At 44.6% G+C, this 20669-nt stretch overlaps 1 protein-coding gene across 2 annotated transcripts in view; it reads right to left on the bottom strand.

The window, feature by feature from the left end:
• The window catches only part of LOC135386252 (glutamyl aminopeptidase-like), a 48223-nt gene extending 28005 nt beyond the window's left edge, over positions 1-20218 (bottom strand). Inside the window, exon 1 of one of the 2 annotated variants that reach the window (XM_064616060.1) lies at positions 20091-20218. In XM_064616060.1, the coding sequence (XP_064472130.1) occupies positions 20091-20154 (64 nt within the window). In that variant the 5' untranslated portion in view covers positions 20155-20218. Of the gene's footprint in view, positions 1-3723; positions 3970-20090 lie in introns of those variants that run through there. The other variant, XM_064616061.1, reaches the window with a different exon arrangement.
• Positions 20219-20669: the final 451 nt, after the last annotated feature.

The raw sequence follows: 20669 nt of genomic DNA, 5'->3' as shown, positions 1-20669 counted from the left end.
GCCCCAGTCTGACATTTTACCAAAAACGATTTTTGTGCTTTTAAAGAGCATATTTCTTGAAGAAAATCCATTGTTGAGAGCCTTGAAATGTCGATAAAGTACCAATGCTTCTATGTTTATGTTAGACAAATGGAATGCAAAGACATGCACGCACATTATGGCACTGCAACCGGCAGCACAATGACTTGGTCCATTGTCATTTCAGTTCTCCCAGTGCATGGTTCTAGTGCTTTTTTTATATTGTTTCCTTCGTTGGCAATTAATAATAATTCTGTATGAAAGTGTGTGATTGGATTATAGGATGAAGTAAAGTAACAGCCTGAAAGACACATGCTTTCATTTGACATTCTTTTAACTGCTCACATGGATTACATTGCCGCAGAGTTATAAGAATGAAGGCTTACATTGTGATTCATCCGTTTTCATTTTCTTCATATTCTTTTTTGAAACGTATTGTATTTCGGGGATGCCCCGAAACGTGTAACATCTGTTGGCGTGTGCTCTTTTTTTTTCCCCGCCCCTAAAATTTCCCAGCCTGTTCATACCCGAAGGTTAGTTCCGCAACACCACACTAGGCAGGTGATCTTGGATCAGTCAGGGTATAATATGTACTATTTTGCATAATCACAGTACAGCTGACTGTTTGCCTCTGTAACTACAAACTGATACTGATATGTTTATGATGTGTTTTGTAATATGTCGTGATGTGTGCCAACACTGAGGCCCTTATGGCTGTTCTTGGCACAAATAAAATTATCATTATTATCATTAAATTATGCCAACTGATTTAGTTCATATTTACGGATTAGCACCCAACCAGTAGGACTTTATGGCTTGATAGCATTTGCAAAGAAAGCTAGCTAAAGTTTCGGTAAAAAAAAGCAAGACATGGCTACCAAAACAGTGAGATGCAAAGTGATACAAATTAAGCTGTCAGTGTACTTGATCAGTACTTGAAGCACTTTGCCTAGTACCTTGTACTCTACTTCGCCTACATTTGGAATTGGGTACTTTATGCTGTACTTGTAGTAGTAATGATGCCTGGTGCTGGGTCCATTACTTTAAATACAATTTGGAGTATGTTACCCATCACTGTCGGCCAGCAATGCATTTGGCTAACGTTCTTGTCCAAAAAGTGCTCAGATAGCACATAAACAAATTTTAAATATCAGAGCTCCTGCAGCGTATCTGGTGACAATGACATCAGCATAATACCCTTCCCTAACAGGTGGAGAGGCCAGCTTAGGGAAGAAAGGCACCGATCAGACCCCTGCATCATCACAGTGTCCCTCTTCTGAAGGCCATGTTCCGATTGGTGGTGTATGCGACGATGTTTTCTTCTTTTTTTTTTTCCAGGTAGGGAATTCCAGCATACTCTCAACATCCAGCATCTGCTCTTACCGTGCATTCCATCGACGCAGTCAATCTGCACCGCCGTTTCACATGGGATTTTCGCTACCATGGCCAGCGGTCAATGGGAAGTAAAATGACACCACAGTTTCGATATCAACTGGAATGGAGGCGATGGCCTCTTTAAAGGGAGACTCTGGGACAATCCGAAACCACTATAATGGATGTGTAAATAAGTTCGATACATTCTTCCGAAATGAGAAATAAAGTTGGTCCGGCAGTTGGGGACTCGTCAGTTGCCAAAAGAGCTGGGAAGCTCAAAACGAAACAGGAACTTCTGAAAGTTCTCACTTCTACTTCCTGTACCCTGCATGATGTCACCGGTCGTTTCGTGTGGGGCCACTGGCTGTTGCTCCGGGCACGCGCTTTGTAACTTCCTCGTGCCATGTGTATGACTAGTCAGCTGCTCCCTCGATTCCGTTCTGAAGAACTCATTTATTGAAGTATTTATTCATTTCATTGAAGTATTTATTCATTTATTTAAGTATTTATTCATTTATTTAAGTATTTATTCATTTATTTAAGTATTTATTCATTTATTTAAGTATTTATTGAAGTATTTCTTCCGAAATGAGAAATAAAGTTGGTTTGGCAGTCAGGAACTCGTCAGTTGCCAAAAGAGCTGGGAAGCTGCTTCTTTGATTCCGTTCTGAAGTATTCGCCATCGGCAAAAGCAAAGCTTACAAAGAGCCGCACACGAGGAATATCGGTGGGGTGAAGCCCAGTGTTGCTGGACTGCTTTTCCCATGAAGGAGCACCTAATCTACTCAAAGGGAAATATTCCTTTCCTAATTATCTGTGCCGCTTGGGGATGAGAATTCGTAGCCACCGAAACATCATACGGTACGGATTGGTGTCACACTGCTACCTCAGCACGTTTTTGGCGCGGAGTCTCCCTTTAATGTCCTTTTGGAGCTACAAGGATTCCAACATGAGACGAATACTGAATGAAGAAGCCGCATTTTACTGTCGATCATGTTGAAAAGTTTTAAAACCGGGTTGAAGTGAATCACTACATGCGTGGAAGTTAAAGTAAGAAGGTAGCTTCGTCAACATGGCATCATGCCGCAGCTTCAACTTGGACATGCTGTAGAAGTGGTCAATTTCGCGGAACCGTAATTTTGCAGAAAAAAAGTTGGATTTCAAAATTCGCGAACATTATAAGGCCTGGCAAAAATTCTCTAGTTCTACTTTTACAATATGGAAGAAAGGTGCAATACCTGTCATTGTGCAGCAATATAGCATGTAATGTTAATGCATCATGTGTGCATGTATGTTACAGAAGATATACTGATTGCAGCAGTGTCTTTGCTCTCTTTGGATGTGGGCTGTGGGGCATTGGCAGGTTGTGTGGCCTTGGCAGGAATTGAGTTCCACAAGAAACACAGTCTGCAAGACCCACATGTAGTGCCAACAGTGCTACAATGTGGTGTTTTATAGAATCATTGTCATGCCGTAAGTCCTGACAGAACAAGACTATAATGAACTGCCAATTTTTTGGGTCTCAATCTTTAGTAATACGTTGATGGTCTATAATGTGTAACAGGCAATGGCATAGGAATAACGATCACATGATAGCCACTGGTTATGTCACAAGAAACGGAACAAACAACGAAAAACGATTAAATCTGTTTTCATCTCGAAGATACCCCCCTGATTCCAAATATATTCGGAAAAAAATACGAGCAATTGTTCAGGAAGCTATCCTAATACGTGATTTAAATATGTGAGTAGACAAACGCACAAAAAAAACGGGACAGAACAGACAAAGAATAATGATGACATTTTAAGACACGATAAATTCGTTTTCTCTGGCTGCGTATATCGCGTCATTCTCTTTCCCGCCTTCTAGTTGTTGACTTTGAGATCACGAATAAAATAAATAAATGAATAAAAAAAACGTGCGCATTGCAGCTCGGAGAAACCCATAAAATACCTTTCACATACTTTGTTTCACAAACTGGATATTTAACAAACTCAGAACACACGCAGATGTAAATCAAAATGTTCGCATGCACAAAAGGAACACAAGCATAATGCCCAAGCAGGACATGTGCAAGCTTACGCAAAAGCAAGGCACATTAACGCCAATCCCAGTCAATTGTATCCGCCTCTTGAAGTATCCCGCGTCGAACAAGCGTGTTGACGAGAGGAGCAACTACCCGAATATGAAATCGCGGCATGTTCGCTTCAATACCGCGCATTAGGAGACGAACATCCAAATGCTATCACAATAAGTGACTACAAATGCACGGGTCCTTCGTTTTCTGTCGTCAACAGCGCAAGTGGATGTTGAATGGAAGCAGAGCTCACCAGTTAGGAAGGCAACATAGTCGACATCCCCTTCTTTCATCATTTGGGGAGTGGGTGTGGCTGCTAGCGCAAACTCCGTCGCGCTAATGATGGGTTATGCAAACTGGAGCACGTCAGACATCCTTTCCAACGGGAATGTGACTGCTTCTTAGGCCCGGCGAAGAGTTAAAGAATCGGAAAACGTGTGGAAACGACGACAAACTGATGCGGAAGATGCGGCCATCGCGATTGATACCGATAACGATCGGAAATCGACAGTTTAGTTTCGGTTTTGTTACTTGGAGGAAATCCTGCGTGACAAATGGTCCCGAGTTTTGGTCGTGAGTGTTTCTCGACGATATTACAGTCTGCTGGACGTTTACAGATTTGAAGTAGATTTTACTAATTTTGTTAATTTAATTAGTTAGGCTGTTTTTGTGTAAAAATCATGTTCGAAACAACACGCTTTTCTTTTTAATAGGGACAAGAGGCTTGCGATATCCGCGGGTAAGAGAAAAGCCTTGCCTAACACATGTTGGGAGTGCTAGCAGCTTGACTGACTGCTTTATGGCGCTAGCAGAGAGAGAGAGAAAGAGATATTGCGGAGCCTCACAGCAGGTGACAAGAGCGGAATATTTTTAATCTAATATATACGTAATATTAATAATGCAAAATGTAACGAAAGTGCGAGACTACTGTTGGTCCAACAATTTTGTACGAGACTACAATTTATACATTTCGCATATTGTTGCATTACATACATGTTATATTTTTTTAATATTGATTTTCGTGTCCATCTGTATCCATATGCCTGCACTGCATATAATAGTAATAATATATAACACGTTTAAATCGTTGCAATATATTCTTCGCATGGAAAGGTCATCGGGTCCACTACATTTAGGGAGTGACTCTTTCGGGTTAAATGCCTAGTCTCGGATTCCGGGGGTAAAAATCGGGCGCTATTTTTAAATCTGTAATTCGGTGAGAAATGGGGCGATAATTGTGCCTTCGAGTGATATTGGGTGTTTTTGTTTGGCTTCTTGTCTATTAAGTCCTTTCCTAATCTCTCTTTTTGGTCTTCTTTTTCTTTCTTTTTTTTTTTTTTGCGAGATCGTGACCTTCCAGCGGTAATCCCCGAAGGCACAGACAGTGTTTACACATAATGGGTGTATTGCTGGGAAAGTAAGTGACCCATTCTTACATGCGTTACACGTGGCGACCTTTGTTCATCTTCAGTGGAAACGTCGCTTGAGGATTTCATAGTGACTGGAATTCGGCGAGAAATCGGGTTTAACCTGAATTGGTCGGACGTCAGTTCGGGGGGGAATAACCTGGCGGAATCGGGCTTAACCCGAAAAAGTCAGTCCCTAACTACATTGTGAACAACGAGAAGTACACACACTGCATTGAATTTTCATCCACTACATTGTTGTGTTCGTATAAGAGTTCGATCGATGTTTATCTGAAACATGACCCGTGTGCATTCGGATGGTATGCACGGAAAATTTAACGGAGTCATTTGAGAACCTAGAAACATATCTCGCATAGGCAATACAACATTCGGGTGTCTAGTATACATGCTGCTACTACGAGTAAACGCGAGAGTGTTTTGAGCGCAGCCTAACTTATATCAGAAACACAGGAAGCAAACTTTCGGTTTAAAAGGAAAGAAAGCGTACCGTAATTTCACGCGTATTAGCCGCGGCTTATGCGCGATTTTTTTTTCTCACGGGTGCTCTGCGGCTTATCCACCGGTGCGGCTTATCTGATGACTATTTTTTCCTGGCATTTTTCCCATACGCCAGTTTTAACGAAAGAGCGGGGCCTACAGTGTCTCTGGAACAGCACTGCCCTGGCGATGCACGAACAGTGCGTAACAGGGACGGGTCCACATTCGAGTAGATTAATCTTCCTGGTGCATTCCCCCAAGCAGCTTTAATGAAAGTGGTGACAGTGATTCACGTTTTCTGGAAGACCACTGACCCATCAATCCATAAAAAACGCCCAACAAGGGCACAATCCGATCTTGGTAGAACTCTAGAGATGACCTCCTTTGTTGTACACTATGGACCACAGGGTTTATGGCCTTCTCTATGGCCTCCTTTGTCATTTAAATCAGTCGTCTCGTATTGCCCGCGGCTTATCTGCCAGAAAATTTTCAAAACGTTCCTAAAAACGCGTCCTGCGGCTTATCTGCGGTGCGGCTTATACGCGTGAAATTACGGTACTTGTCATAAATAAGAAATTTTCAGATGAGACGTGGTAAGTATTACAGTGGCGTCACTAAACGGGTGCGAGGGGTGACGGGTACCGCACCAGTACCGCCGCTTCTTCTCTTTCTCTGCAGCGCGATGACACTAAAAACAACATGAGGAGCCCTCTGCGAGCACGAGTCTTTTTCTTTTTTTCTTCTTCTTTTTTTTCTGGAGGGGGAGTTTTTTTTCTTCTTTTTTGCGTGCGATATGACATCGCATTTGTCGTGCTTCGTCTCGCATGACAAAAGGATTCATTATTGGGGGGGGGGGGGGGCGCAAAGAGCTCCCGCACCAGATGCGGATACCCTACTGACGTCACTGTGAGAAAAAACACTCTCCACAATGTGTGAGTGGTGCACTTATATCTAGCAAATCGCATCCATATAGGACATCCATAGGACATCCATATAGGACAACGACACGGAAGGAAGAATAAGCAGTCGTCCTCTTCCATTCTTCCGTCTGTGTCCTGGTACTTGTTGCACACATATAGTATGGATATTTGAAACATTTTGGTTCCTTATACTGGATTTCCGCGTTACATTACACCTGAGGTCTCCTGGAAGTCCCATCACTGCTGACCGCTGCGATATCGCAGCTCAGAGCTTATGTGCGCTTCTTTTAAGATTGTCAAATAGGATAACTTTGTGAGTTGGCTTTTTGACTGGCAACGCAAACTCACAAAAACGAAACTGTGCATGACAGCAACGATTTCCGAACGGTTCCATGTGCGTGTATGTAAAACGATTACAATTTTTTTCGCGAATGGGGCACACGGCACATATTCGCGGACTCTAAATCTCGGCCTAAATTAGCAATCTACGTAGAGAATGAGCGTTCCCAGGATTTTTTTCCAACGGGGGCGGGGGGGGGGGGGGGGGGGCGTAAGAGAACTGTGCGCGTATTCAGAGATTCCTATTATGACACCCCAGAATAATGATTACGAGCTTTTTTCACTAAAAAGTCCACTATTTTCATGAGCGACCTTGGCGCTCCAGGGGGGACATGGCCTCCTTGACCCCCCCCCCCCCCCCCTCTCGGTACGCCCATGCGTAGATGCTCAAGTTCGTGGCTTGGTTGTCTCACTTCGTGATAAGCCTTGATTTAACGCACTTGGGCTCTAAGGCTGTTCAAATGCGTACTAACAACCAAGTGTGAAAATAGAGCTTGCAGTTGTATAATTGCTATCGAACTGTCAATTCTTGCTCGAAATTTTCGCGCGCCCTTGAAATTCGCGAATTTTTAAATTCGCGTAATTTTCGAAAATGGGAGGCGCGCGAACAGTAAATGAGGGGACAGGGGATATGTTTATAAATAAAAAAAAAAGATGAAGGAGGAAGGGTTAGCCAGGCGTAGGCCGACTTGCTACTCCTTTAGAAGAAAGAAGAAAAGTAAGGGGTTTTACTTTACAGTATTTTATATACTGACCAAGAACACGGATGACTCCCGTAATAAATAGGCGTTACACAGCTCTATACACGTTGCAAACAGAGCTATCAATAGCGGCGTCACTCTTTTGTGAATATCGTAACAGCAGCAGCATTTCTTGCCTCGAAAAGGAAACGTCGTCTGCATCATGGTGCCAACGCAGACGACACCTGTGCAGCCGCCGACTCCCGTCCAATCTATGTAACAAAGAACGCTTCCATGTGCTTCCATATGCCAACTAACACTTCTTTTCGTTTGCCAATATTATTGCTAGAAGGGATATTTCTTAATGCCGAAAGAATTAACAAGCGTCGGCTGCTGCATGGCGGCACGCAGACGTGATAAGCTCCAGTGCTGCTGTGGCTTCTGCTGCTGTGATGCAACGTCGCTGCGACGCTGCTCAATATTGTCCTTTCATAAGACCTGCATGGTCCTCTCTCGTGGTGTTTCGTAACAACACCCTCTCGCGTCTGGAACCTCTTCCTCAAAGCTTTATCATGTGTAACCATCACGTGCGATGAGCCATTAATATACAGTGAACCCTCGTTATTATGACCATGGTCGTTCCCGAAAATTTTGGTCATAATGCGGAATTGTCATATTAACGGGGGAGATTTTCAGAGGTTTCACAGCATTGTTCCCCAAGAGTATGGTCGTAAAGCGCGTGTGTCAGATTATCGGGGGTCATATTAACGAGGGTTCACTGTATACCAATATAGTACTAATGAAATGACAACATCAATGAAGTCGTGTTTGTTCTGTAAAATAGATCTCAAGTCCGCAAAAATAGGGAGTGTCGCTGAGCATATGCCAGGAATACTGGGTTTTGTGCAATGCGCAGTAGAAACTCCTTAGGGACTTTTAGAATGCGGTGCCAAAGAGCTTTGGGGATCCAAAGAAATAGGCGTCGTCAATGCGTATGGCGCAAGGCACTGCTACTATGCGAAAGCAAATCATAATAAATAACTTACAATTAAGCAAGAAAATAAGCTTCTTACTTTATGAGCTTTCATTGACCTTTCCAATGGCTTTGACTAAATGGTTTCGTATCTGAGATAGGGGTACCAGCGTGTAGTAATAAGAGTAATGTTCGTTAAGCAGGTCGGTACAATGTCTACCAACTAGAAAAAATCAATGTGGGGTACCGGAAAGAGGTATGTACTAGAACGTCTTCGATTTCGTAATACCACAAAAGCACTATTTGCAAAATATAACATTATCATTATTTGGAAGTTTTACAATTAAAAGTTTTCCATGGCATATAGCACAGTAACCAAAAGAAAAATTCAGTGGCGATTTAGCGCTAAATGCGAGAGAAATGCGTTTGCGTTAGTTAGAAAAGTGTTAGCACCTTTTGCGATCCATACATGACTTCCAGTCGAAGCCCGACTTCCTTGTTGTTCGCCTCCGGTCTATGCTTGACACTTTGAATTACATCACTCTGAATTTGTCCATTTAATTAGCCTCAATTACCTTATAATTACCCTTTAATTACCGATGGTAACAGCAGGTTACATCAGATAATCTCGAATTTCATTTAATTATTTTTAATTACGTTTACTTTCTTTAATTTACTCTCAATTCCCTTTAATTGACGTCAATTCCACTTCATTATAGTTAATTACCTCCAGTAACCTGCGGTTACCATCTGTTATCTTTAATTTCATTTAATCGTTCTCTTAGTTACATATATCTTCACTGATTACTTTTAAACGCAACTTTCTTGCTTTAACTGCCTTTAATTACCTCTAATTACTCTTACCTTTTACTCTTAATTACCTTCGACTACTCCAATTTCAACTCATAAACCTCGATTTACATTTACCTTCTTATATATCTCCATTTTCTTAATAAACATATCCCCCCTCCCATATACATGTCCACTTATAGCGCGCGCTGCCTCGGTGAGGCTTCACCATCTCATACACGGGGGGGGGGGGGATATGTTTATTAAGAAAAAAAGAAAGGAAAGGTTAGCCAGGCAAAGAGCCGGCTTGCTATTCATACACGGACACACACACGTACATACAGATTTTTACATTTTGACACTCCTAATGCTAACGCATTATTAACAGTTATTTGTTTCTTTCATTATTTTATCTCTCACGCCCAACACAATGTTAGCGCCTACGTCTTGGTCGCATTTGAGCTGCTTGAGCCGGCTGCAAGCATAGTCGGTCAAACGGGCACACTTTCGACTACAAGAACGTTTGCTGTTTTGTCGGGGATAAGAGTGATCTAACGTATTGTGTGTGTGTGTGACTTGGCTTGAGGGCGGAGAAGCCATCAGTTACCAGTGAAGTCTATGTTTGTTTCGAAAACTGTCCATTTTCATTTCCGTAAAGTTATTGTAGGCATCCGACTTCTTTGTGGACCGTTACTGATGCCGTCATTGGTTTGCTCAGAAAGTTCCAGAGCAGTTGCGAGGGCACTTAGCTCATCCTCTGAAGAGTTACAATTAATTGGTTCGTTACCAGAAACGGAAACGAGAAACGTTAATTAACCACCAAATTCCGCGGAAAACGAAAATAGAAACAGAAACATTTTGAATCGTGTGTTTTGTGCCGTCCCTGTGTGCGCCGAAACTCAAGCTTTTAGATTATGGGAAACAAACATATGTTCGTTTTAAAAAGCGCGAAACCGAAACCGAAACGAAGTCTACAGGTTCCAAACACGGAAACCGAAAATAGACCTCTACCCAAAAACGTCATCATGACGTTGGTAGACAGACTGAAACCGAAACAAATCAGAAAGGGAGAGCTGAGTTCCACGAATGGGCGCTTGTTCGCTGGCTCCTATTGAAAGAAAAGTAGAACCCAAGGTCACATCCCTTTCAGGGATCATCGTAATCCCCTCAAGACCGAGGTCTTCGGGCGCGACCTTCTTCGCCCCATAGCTTCGAACATAGTTCAACTCTACCAAATTGGTGGCGCTGTCGAACACTATTTGTTTACAAATAGGGAGAGGTCTATTGAAAGAAAAATAGGACCGAAGATCGGGTCCCCTTCAGAGACCATCGTAATCCCCTCAAAACCGTGGCTTTCGGCCGTACCTTGTTCCCCTCTGGCTTCGAGCGTAGTTCAACTCTACCAAATTGGTGGCGCTGTCGAACACTATGACGTCATTTGTTTACAAATAGGGAGAGGTCTATTGAAAGAAAAATAGGACCGAAGATCGCGTCCCCTTCAGAGGCCATCGTAATCCCCTCAAAACCGTGGCTTTCGGCCGCTATACCTTGTTCCCCTCTGGCTTCGAGCGTAGTTCAACTCTACCAAATTGGGGGCGCTGTCGAACACTATGACGTCATTTGTTTACAAACAGGGAGAGGTCTATTGAAAGAAAAATAGCACCGAAGGTCGAGTCCCCTTCAGAGACCATCGTAATCCCCTCAAAACCGTGGCTTTCGGCCGCTATACCTTGTTCCCCTCTGGCTTCGAGCGTAGTTCAACTCTACCAAATTGGTGGCGCTGTCGAACACTTTGACGTCATTTGTTTACAGACAGGGAAAGTCCATTATTATATTGAGTGTTAGTATACCATTGAAAACGTGGCTTCCCGGAAGTACCACATATCTACCGCACCCCATAAACGGATAAGATTCTGAGCCATGAACTGCGCCATTGGTTCTCGTAGGTGCGGTAGCTTCACGGCGACGTCATCAACTGTACACTAAAACTCTCTATTATTTTCGGTAATTACAAGCCCCGGTTACAACCAGGGATCGGAACCGAAACTGAACCCGAACCGAAAACCGAAAAAAAAACGTTATTTTCTGACGAACCCGAACCGAACCGAACCCGAACGATTTTTTTGCTTGTCCTGAGCCGAACCGGAACTGAACCGAAAAAAAATTGATACGGTTACCGGTTCGGGAATCGGTTCAGAGGTGAATTAATTGTACTACTGACCGACCTTTTTTTTGCTCACCTGAACGGTTATCTCACACCTTTCTCTTACAATCGTGTACGGTGAGCGTAAGCTTGCTTGCATGTAGCAAAATTACTGCCCGTGGACCGGTTAAACCGAGACCGAAAAAAGTAACTGTTCCAATCCCTGTAAATGCCCCGAACGCTGACAGATTTTTTTTTTTTGTCTGTGTATGTGCGGGGGGGGGGGGGTTCTCCCTGAGTCGAACCCGAACCGAACCGATATACCTGAACCGGTTCAAGCTGATAATTTCGGTTCAGCGGAGCTAAACCCGAACCGAACCAATATGCCTGAACCCGAACCCGAACCGGACCGAAAAAAATACCGGTTCCGATCCCTGGTTACAACACACACGTTCCTCGCCATCGTCGTCGCTTTCATCTCTCACCCAGTCCTCAGTGAAACCAAGAATATTGATCATTTACTGCAGCCCTGGTGCCATCAATATGATTAACACTGACATATGAGCGGAACGAAACAGCTGTCGAAAACAACCCTGGTGTTAGAAAACGCACCTCTCCCAGCACGCGGTTCTCATCCGACAGCGGAGCAGATGGGAATGACTAACCCAGGTGTTGTCCCCTTCTTAGAAATTGCGGCGCATTACTTGCCGTGCTAATTCCCCAGCTCTTTTGCTGACACGACGTCCAAATGACCAAAGAACCATAATAAACATTTTACATTGTTGAGGGTTGACTATGAATCGGCTAAGTGCGAATACATTTGGACGTACTAAAAGGTCACGTGATGCATGTGTAAAACAATAAAGATACGACGTGTTATTTGTTTCGTCTCAGGTTTTCAAATCATGGGTGTTATTTGTACCACGTTTGTTGAGATATACAGTATAGAAGAAACAAGAGTGTCTGATACTTTGCGTAGCCATATGGGGGTTCTGGGAGTTCAAACCCCCTCTCCCCGAAACTGTACTTTTGTAGTGCATTTGAGAGAGGGAAACGAGGGGGAAATCCTCCTCTTCCATGTAAAGTCCCCATATGGAACCCCTCCCGAAATATTTTTCTGGCTACGTATGCCGCTTAGAGCATGTGACCAGTGACGTAGTCGGACCTCCCAGGGTTGGCAGGCCAATCTGCCGACAACCACCTCGCCGAATGCAGTTAAGCGGAGTATCTGTGAGGGGAAGCACTAAGCTCTTTCGGCAAGCTGGGAAAGGATACAGAAGGTTTTCGACGAGTTATTGGGTATGGCGGGAAATTACCTAAATAGGAAGGGTGCGACAGATGACATCGCGACATATCTGAGAGAATGCCCAACAGCGCATGGTGAATCATAGAATGAATAGACCTCTACCTGTTTGTAAACAAATGTCATAGTGTTCGACAGCGCCACCAATTTGGTAATGTTGAACTACGTTCAAAGGTAGTAGCGAACAAGGTCGTGCCCGAAAGCCGCGGTCTTGAGGGGATTACGATGGTCTCTGAAAGGGACGCGACCTTCGGTCCTAGTTTTCTTTCAGTAGGAGGCAACGAACAAAGGCCCATTCGTGGAACCCAGCTCTCCCCTTCCGATCTGTTTCGGTTTCAGTCTGTCTACCAACGTCATGATGACGTTTCTCGGGTAGAGGTTTAATAATCCTCTACCCGAGAACTATAAATGGCGTGGGAAGACACACGCTAAGATGCAGTTTGTAGAAGGGGCTCATGGATGTCTGCCTGTCTGCACTCTCAGAAGAAAAAAAGGTAGAATTTCCTACCCAAGCTGGTAGAACGAGAGTACTTCTACCATTTCGAGCCAATCCACGCGCGCCTTCTCCTCAGCGGGTATAAGCGTCCCTTTCCCTTCTCCTCCTTCTCTAAGGAAAAAAAAAGGGTAGAATTTCCTACCCAAGCTGGTAGAACGAGAGTACTTCTACCAGTTCGAGCCAATCCACGCGCGCCTTCTCCTCAGCGGGTATAAGCGTCCCTTTCCCTTCTCCTCCTTCTCTAAGGAAAAAAAAGGGTAGAATTTCCTACCCAAGCTGGTAGAACGAGAGTACTTCTACCATTTCGAGCCAATCCACGCGCGCCTTCTCCTCAGCGGGTATAAGCGTCCCTTTCCCTTCTCCTCCTTCTCTAAGGAAAAAAAAAAAAAGGGTAGAATTTCCTACCCAAGCTGGTAGAACGAGAGTACTTCTACCATTTCGAGCCAATCCACGCGCGCCTTCTCCTCAGCGGGTATAAGCGTCCCTTTCCCTTCTCCTCCTTCTCTAAGGAAAAAAAAGGGTAGAATTTCCTACCCAAGCTGGTAGAACGAGAGTACTTCTACCATTTCGAGCCAATCCACGCGCGCCTTCTCCTCAGCGGGTATAAGCGTCCCTTTCCCTTCTCCTCCTTCTCTAAGGAAAAAAAAGGGTAGAATTTCCTACCCAAGCTGGTAGAACGAGAGTACTTCTACCATTTCGAGCCAATCCACGCGCGCCTTCTCCTCAGCGGGTATAAGCGTCCCTTTCCCTTCTCCTCCTTCTCTAAGGAAAAAAAAGGTAGAATTTCCTGCCCAAGCTGGTAGAACGAGAGTACTTCTACCATTTCGAGCCAATCCACGCGCGCCTTCTCCTCAGCGGGTATAAGCGTCCCTTTCCCTTCTCCTCCTTCTCTAAGGAAAAAAAAGGTAGAATTTCCTACCCAAGCTGGTAGAACGAGAGTACTTCTGCCATTTCGAGCCAATCCACGCGCGCCTTCTCCTCAGCGGGTATAAGCGTCCCTTTCCCTTCTCCTCCTTCTCTAAGGAAAAAAAAGGGTAGAATTTCCTACCCAAGCTGGTAGAACGAGAGTACTTCTACCATTTCAGGCCAATCCACGCGTGCCTTCTCCTCAGCGGGTATAAGCGTCCCTTTCCCTTCTCCTCCTTCTCGAAGGAAAAAAAAAAAGGGTAGAATTTCCTACCCAAGCTGGTAGAACGAGAGTACTTCTACCATTTCAGGCCAATCCACGCGCGCCTTCTCCTCAGCGGGTATAAGCGTCCCTTTCCCTTCTCCTCCTTCTCTAAGGAAAAAAAAGGGTAGAATTTCCTACCCAAGCTGGTAGAACGAGAGTACTTCTACCATTTCGAGCCAATCCACGCGCGCCTTCTCCTCAGCGGGTATAAGCGTCCCTTTCCCTTCTCCTCCTTCTCTAAGGAAAAAAAAGGGTAGAATTTCCTACCCAAGCTGGTAGAACGAGAGTACTTCTACCATTTCAGGCCAATCCACGCGTGCCTTCTCCTCAGCGGGTATAAGCGTCCCTTTCCCTTCTCCTCCTTCTCGAAGGAAAAAAAAAAAGGGTAGAATTTCCTACCCAAGCTGGTAGAACGAGAGTACTTCTACCATTTCAGGCCAATCCACGCGCGCCTTCTCCTCAGCGGGTATAAGCGTCCCTTTCCCTTCTCCTCCTTCTCTAAGGAAAAAAAAGGGTAGAATTTCCTACCCAAGCTGGTAGAACGAGAGTACTTCTACCATTTCAGGCCAATCCACGCGTGCCTTCTCCTCAGCGGGTATAAGCGTCCCTTTCCCTTCTCCTCCTTCTCTAAGGAAAAAAAAGGGTAGAATTTCCTACCCAAGCTGGTAGAACGAGAGTACTTCTACCATTTCAGGCCAATCCACGCGTGCCTTCTCCTCAGCGGGTATAAGCGTCCCTTTCCCTTCTCCTCCTTCTCTAAGGAAAAAAAAAAGGGTAGAATTTCCTACCCAAGCTGGTAGAACGAGAGTACTTCTACCATTTCAGGCCAATCCACGCGTGCCTTCTCCTCAGCGGGTATAAGCGTCCCTTTCCCTTCTCCTCCTTCTCTAAGGAAAAAAAAGGGTAGAATTTCCTACCCAAGCTGGTAGAACGAGAGTACTTCTACCATTTCAGGCCAATCCACGCGTGCCTCCTCCTCAGCGGGTATAAGCGTCCCTTTCCCTTCTCCTCCTTCTCTAAGGAAAAAAAAGGGTAGAATTTCCTACCCAAGCTGGTAGAACGAGAGTACTTCTACCATTTCAGGCCAATCCACGCGCGCCCTTCTCCTCCTTCTCTAAGGAAAAAAAAGGGTAGAATTTCCTACCCAAGCTGGTAGAACGAGAGTACTTCTACCATTTCAGGCCAATCCACGCGTGCCTTCTCCTCAGCGGGTGTAAGCGTCCCTTTCCCTTCTCCTCCTTCTCTAAGGAAAAAAAAATGGTAGAATTTCCTACCCAAGCTGGTAGAACGAGAGTACTTCTACCATTTCGAGCCAATCCACGCGTGCCTTCTCCTCAGCGGGTGTAAGCGTCCCTTTCCCTTCTCCTCCTTCTCTAAGGAAAAAAAAAGGGTAGAATTTCCTACCCAAGCTGGTAGAACGACAGTTTCAACTCTGTAGTTTTTTTTCCTACTCTGCAGTTATACCTAAAAGATAAAATTGGTTTGTGTAGAAATGTGGTTCCAATAATCTCTACCGAGATGGGTAGAAAATTCCACTTTTTTTTTTTCTTAGAGTGTAGGTTTAGTTGCTGTCTGTGTTCGCCGTATATCTCGTTGTCCACTCATACCTCGGTCCCAAAAAGGCATATTCAAATATAGTATAGTAAAAGCTACTATATTCAAAGAAATAAATAAATACATAAATATGGCACACTGCGACCAGCTGCCTATATGGAAGCACTACAAATGTACATAGCATATAATTGCTCTTCTGTACTGATGACAATATCAGTAATGATACTCCCGACGAAAAACCACGAGACAAGCAAACGTAGCTCGCAATGAAAGTCTGACAACACAGCTGGTGAGTTTAATACAGAGAAGTATTGCTCCACATCAAGAGTAACAAAGGGTGTCTTCTCTGTACTACCAGACTGGACTGTGTACTTTTTCCTTCACTGCCCAACCGTATCAAACTTGTCAGCTGTGCGTCTTCTTTCTACGTTCCCTGGTCAGCGAGTTTTTCGCCACGAGTCGTTGCCATTATATTTTTCAGTAATACGAACGCGTTTTTGTAATATGCTGACTTAGAATACGGAAAAGTCGCTTGAAGCATAATCATGCAGCAGTGAGAGCACTTCATGTGAGACGAACGTGGACAAACGGAACATTCCACGAACAACTGAATCGGCGAATAGACCTCTACCTGTTTGTAAACAAATGACGTCATAATGTTCGACAGCGCCACGAGTTTGGTAGAGTTGAACTACGTACGTTCAAAGCACGACCTACTAGATTATAACGACCATGTCACAAACAGCAAACCCTATGAGGTGCCTGTCCGCACGATCCGCCAGGGGCGCTACTGACGCGCCCTGGCAGACTGGAGCACGATTGGACGATGGAAATTTGAATTCTGAACTCGCAGAAGCGTATGTACGACAACCGTAGCAGACGACAGCGATAGCTCCTATGAAAACGCGTAGAATGATGATAATAATCAACCTCAGAATTAAACATCCGTGGAAGTCCACAGCTTGTACAGAAATACTAAGGTAAGCTGAAGTACAAAGTTTTGTAGAAGTTGAGGAAGCAATAACAAGGACGATCAGAAGCGCCACCGCTGCCTTCCAAAAATGCGGCGCATGGGAGGGGTACGCCTGACATGGTCGTTATAATCTAGTAGGTCGTGGTTCAAAGCACAGCTAGTGGCGAGCAAGGTCGCGCCTGAAAGGGGGGATTACGATGGTCTCTGAAAGGGACGCGACCTTCGGTCCTACTTTTCTTTCAGCCGAACAATTGCTCATTCGTGGAACCCAGCTTTCCCCTTCCGATATGTTTTGGTTTCGGTCTGTCTAGCAACGTCATGATGACGTTTGTCGGGTAGAGGTTTATTGGTTGGTTGGTCCAGTGTTATTACCGAGCGATCTGCCGGCACAGCGGCATCTTGCTCTGGGAGGACCGGTCGTGTGCCCTGGGCCGACTTCATATAAGGACCAGTGCCAACATTTGCCGCCTTGGGGAAACACGTGAACAGCACTGCCGACGCAGCTACTCGAAATGTTCCCGATCAAGCTATCAGATGATCGCTGCGATGATCTTAGCAGTAAGCCACAGGAGCAAAGTACGTAATGCACGCGACAGGGTTGTCTGGAATCGCCTGCCACGTACGGTTGCCACCAGGCCGGTATTATAGCGGTACGGCCGGTTATTTGCGCGCTCTGCCGGTTGCCGGTAGGAAGGTGATACCGGCAGCCTTTTGCCGGTATTTGTGGTTCAAGAGCTTTCATAAGGGCTTTTACGTGGTTTTCCCTTCAGCATTCCACTACAGCTTGAATAAATCTGGAACACAGACCCAACTCCACAGTCACCAGTCGTTTTCTGAGTTATTCATTATTATTATTGATATTCATTGTTATTATTATTACCATTGTTATTCATTAAGTCTCGTGCTCGGAGGGCTGTTAATGGTTGTGTCGAGCCAGCTAGAACGTACCTCACCCACTTTACCACGAGCCTTTCCTCCTTCCCCTTTATTCCACCTCCTCTCCCTCAGCCGGTATTTATGACTCTGAAAGGTGGCAACCCTACCTGCCAGTAGCTCTGCAGCCCATATTTCTTTGGTTGCCCTCGGAAATGTTATTCTAATATTGCGCTTAAAGAAAGACCATATGCTGGGCGTGTTTACTACTCAAAATAAATGATCTTGCAACACCTGGAGATTTGAGATGGGATAAACCAAAGGGTGCTGATTTCAAAACAAGCGTGTCGCAAGCAGCAGTTCTGCGAATTTGGAATATACAGGGTGTTCAAAATTAAACTTTCACTAGCACTTTATAAATAGGCGAACAAAAGAAAACTGGCCGCTATTTTTCTGTTCCTTGAGCAAGAAACAGGTGCTACATAATTAGCAGCCACCTGTTTCTTGCACAAGTAGCGTAAAGTTATCATCCGGTTTCCTGTCATCGCTGTGTTTGCGTAGCGCTCGTGAAAGCTTAATTTTTTGAACACCCTGTAGACATATAGGTCATTCGACTGGTCGTGACGAGATTGGAAGTATAGTTTGAAAATGTAATGACTTCAAAATTATTCGTGAATGCTGATTGGATGGACGCCACGAACTGCAGTAGCTTTCGCGGTCGTCACACTGGAACCCACATTTTTGAAACCCACTAGAATCTTTTTTTTTTTCTCTCCTCGTATTTGCACGAGTTGCGTGGGTCGGCCCGTGGCAGGTATAGAGAGGGAACTGGAGCCAGTACCCCAAGTACCCCGTGGCTGTACCCCACTGCCTGTGACATTATTACCCCGAAAGTACCATTACTAGAGGTCCCGGTTATTGAACTCGCTCTCCGAGCTAAGACTAATGCTCCGACGTATACACAGTTCATCAAAATGTCGGAGGCGACGTCAACACCAGCTGTTACGTAGGTAGCAGGTCGACGAGTGCAAACCGTGTCCTCAGGATAAGGTTGAATATACATATATATATATATATATAGTACTATAGGACAAATAGGTTAATATATCAGACGGCCACGAAGTTGAATCAAAGTGAAATAATAAGACGTGGACTACAGATTACAGGAACGTTAACAAAAACTAATCTATTTAGTGGGTAATTTAACACATAGATTAAAAAATATATTATAAAGATATAAAATAAAAACTTAAAAATATAACAATATAAATATATAAATGTTATGTTTTGTGCAATTTAGGTAGGAGTATGCCTGCTCCTCCTCTTTCAAAACTAGTATACTGAATGTGAGGCCATGCTCAAAAAAGAGCCTAAATTAAAATTTATTATATATTTATTTAAATTAAAATATTTACACGAAGGTATGTATATGCTTCTGGTACACCTTCATTCATCAATAGGCTTAGGACCGCGCGTAAAACTGTGTCGAAATTTCATGCGCGCGTGCTATGCAACACGCTTGCATACTTTCTGCAACACCCGCATGAAAGAATGCTTGCATGTCTTTTAGAAGTTGCTATCTCACCTGCAAATGGAGCCTCTTCGATGGGGGGGGGGGGGGGCAGAGAAAAAAAGGCACCTCCCCGTCCCGTGGTGAACGACAGTTTCTTTTGCGTAAGAATTAAAAATTTAGCACAATATTCTATTATCCACAAAGAAAGACCGAGAGACACGGACACAGAAAGGAGGGGGGGGGGGTAACACGCGCAAGTTGATTGATTGATTGATTTGATGAAGGTGTTAGTCCCAAGCCACCAGGGTCTGGTTATTCCAGGACTCGTTGCTTAGGGCTAGCTATATGTAAAAGAAATGAGGGCAAGTTCTCTGTGCATGTCCCGCTGTGTCCATGTCTCTCGGTCTTCTTCACGGATCCACACCGGCTAACCTACACCCTTTCCTTCGTTTCATTAATATTCTACGACTTCGTTTTGCACTCTTTCAATACTCTTCACTTAGAATATCTCTCTGGCCAAGGATTTTTTCAGCATCTCATAAGACACCCTCAAGGCATATTATACCCCTCTCTCCCGCCAAACATATAGCTCCTTAGAAGTAAACAGAGAGAGAAAAAAAAAGAGTAAATACGGGTGTCAACAGAATTCCAAAAGCCCCCAACACAAAATCTTGCGCGAGCTCCTGCCTGTGGAGTCTTGAAGTGCAGTACATTTATCCAACAAGATAAACAGTTACGTGCGGGTAGCTATAAAGGCGAAGACCACACGTAAATTCTACGCCTAATTTTCCATCCCGACTATATTGCTGCGCAATCTCTTCAATCAGTACCTGAGCGGGGTCAGTGAGTGGGACTTCGAAGCTGTCCTGCAACGCAGATGAAATTCAGCACAGCACAAACATGATTCGTTACAGGTGTCCTCATTTCGCAAGTATAGCGCCCCTGCACAGCCTCAATATAAAGTTTGCGCAAAAGGAAAGAGTTCTTACCTGGGTTATTCATGGACGCGTAATCCTCTGGCGGAATTTGGTTTAAAGCGTCAGTGCTACTCATGGCTAACCAAAGAGCCCGCAGTGCTCAAATGCAAACGTCAGCCGCCCTGAGCTAAAGAATGACATTTCCATTGTCATGTCAGAACACCTGTTCCCCCCCCCCCCCCCCGATACATATTTGTAAAGCCAGAGAGCACATTTTCTGCGCAGCAATGCCTGCCAGGAAACCACATGTCTGGCCTTGGGAGACTCCCGCTTTTTGGTCGCTCGCCGCCGGGCTATGTAGGTTACGCGACGCAGCGCGCTTTGAACGCGCAAGCGGCATAGAGCAAATGTTACGGCAGCATTTTTGGATCTTAGGTATAGCACGTCTGCAACAAGTTTTTTGCTATAGCATCATGTAGGAGTGTAGGTTACGTCGTTTTCGGATAATACCCCTGTCACACGGGCATTTTCGATCCTGCTCGACCGAACCTGCTTGAACCCAATGCAGATCGGATGGTGCTACACGGCTGCTTCCAAGCAGGGTCGAACTTTGATCCTGCTTGAGTCAAGACAGTTCCCATAACAGGATTG

Source organism: Ornithodoros turicata, chromosome 2, assembly GCF_037126465.1.
Source record: "Ornithodoros turicata isolate Travis chromosome 2, ASM3712646v1, whole genome shotgun sequence".
NCBI lineage: Eukaryota > Metazoa > Arthropoda > Arachnida > Ixodida > Argasidae > Ornithodoros > Ornithodoros turicata.
Note: the sequence above shows the minus strand (reverse complement) of the source record. Positions and strands in the feature narration are given on the sequence as shown.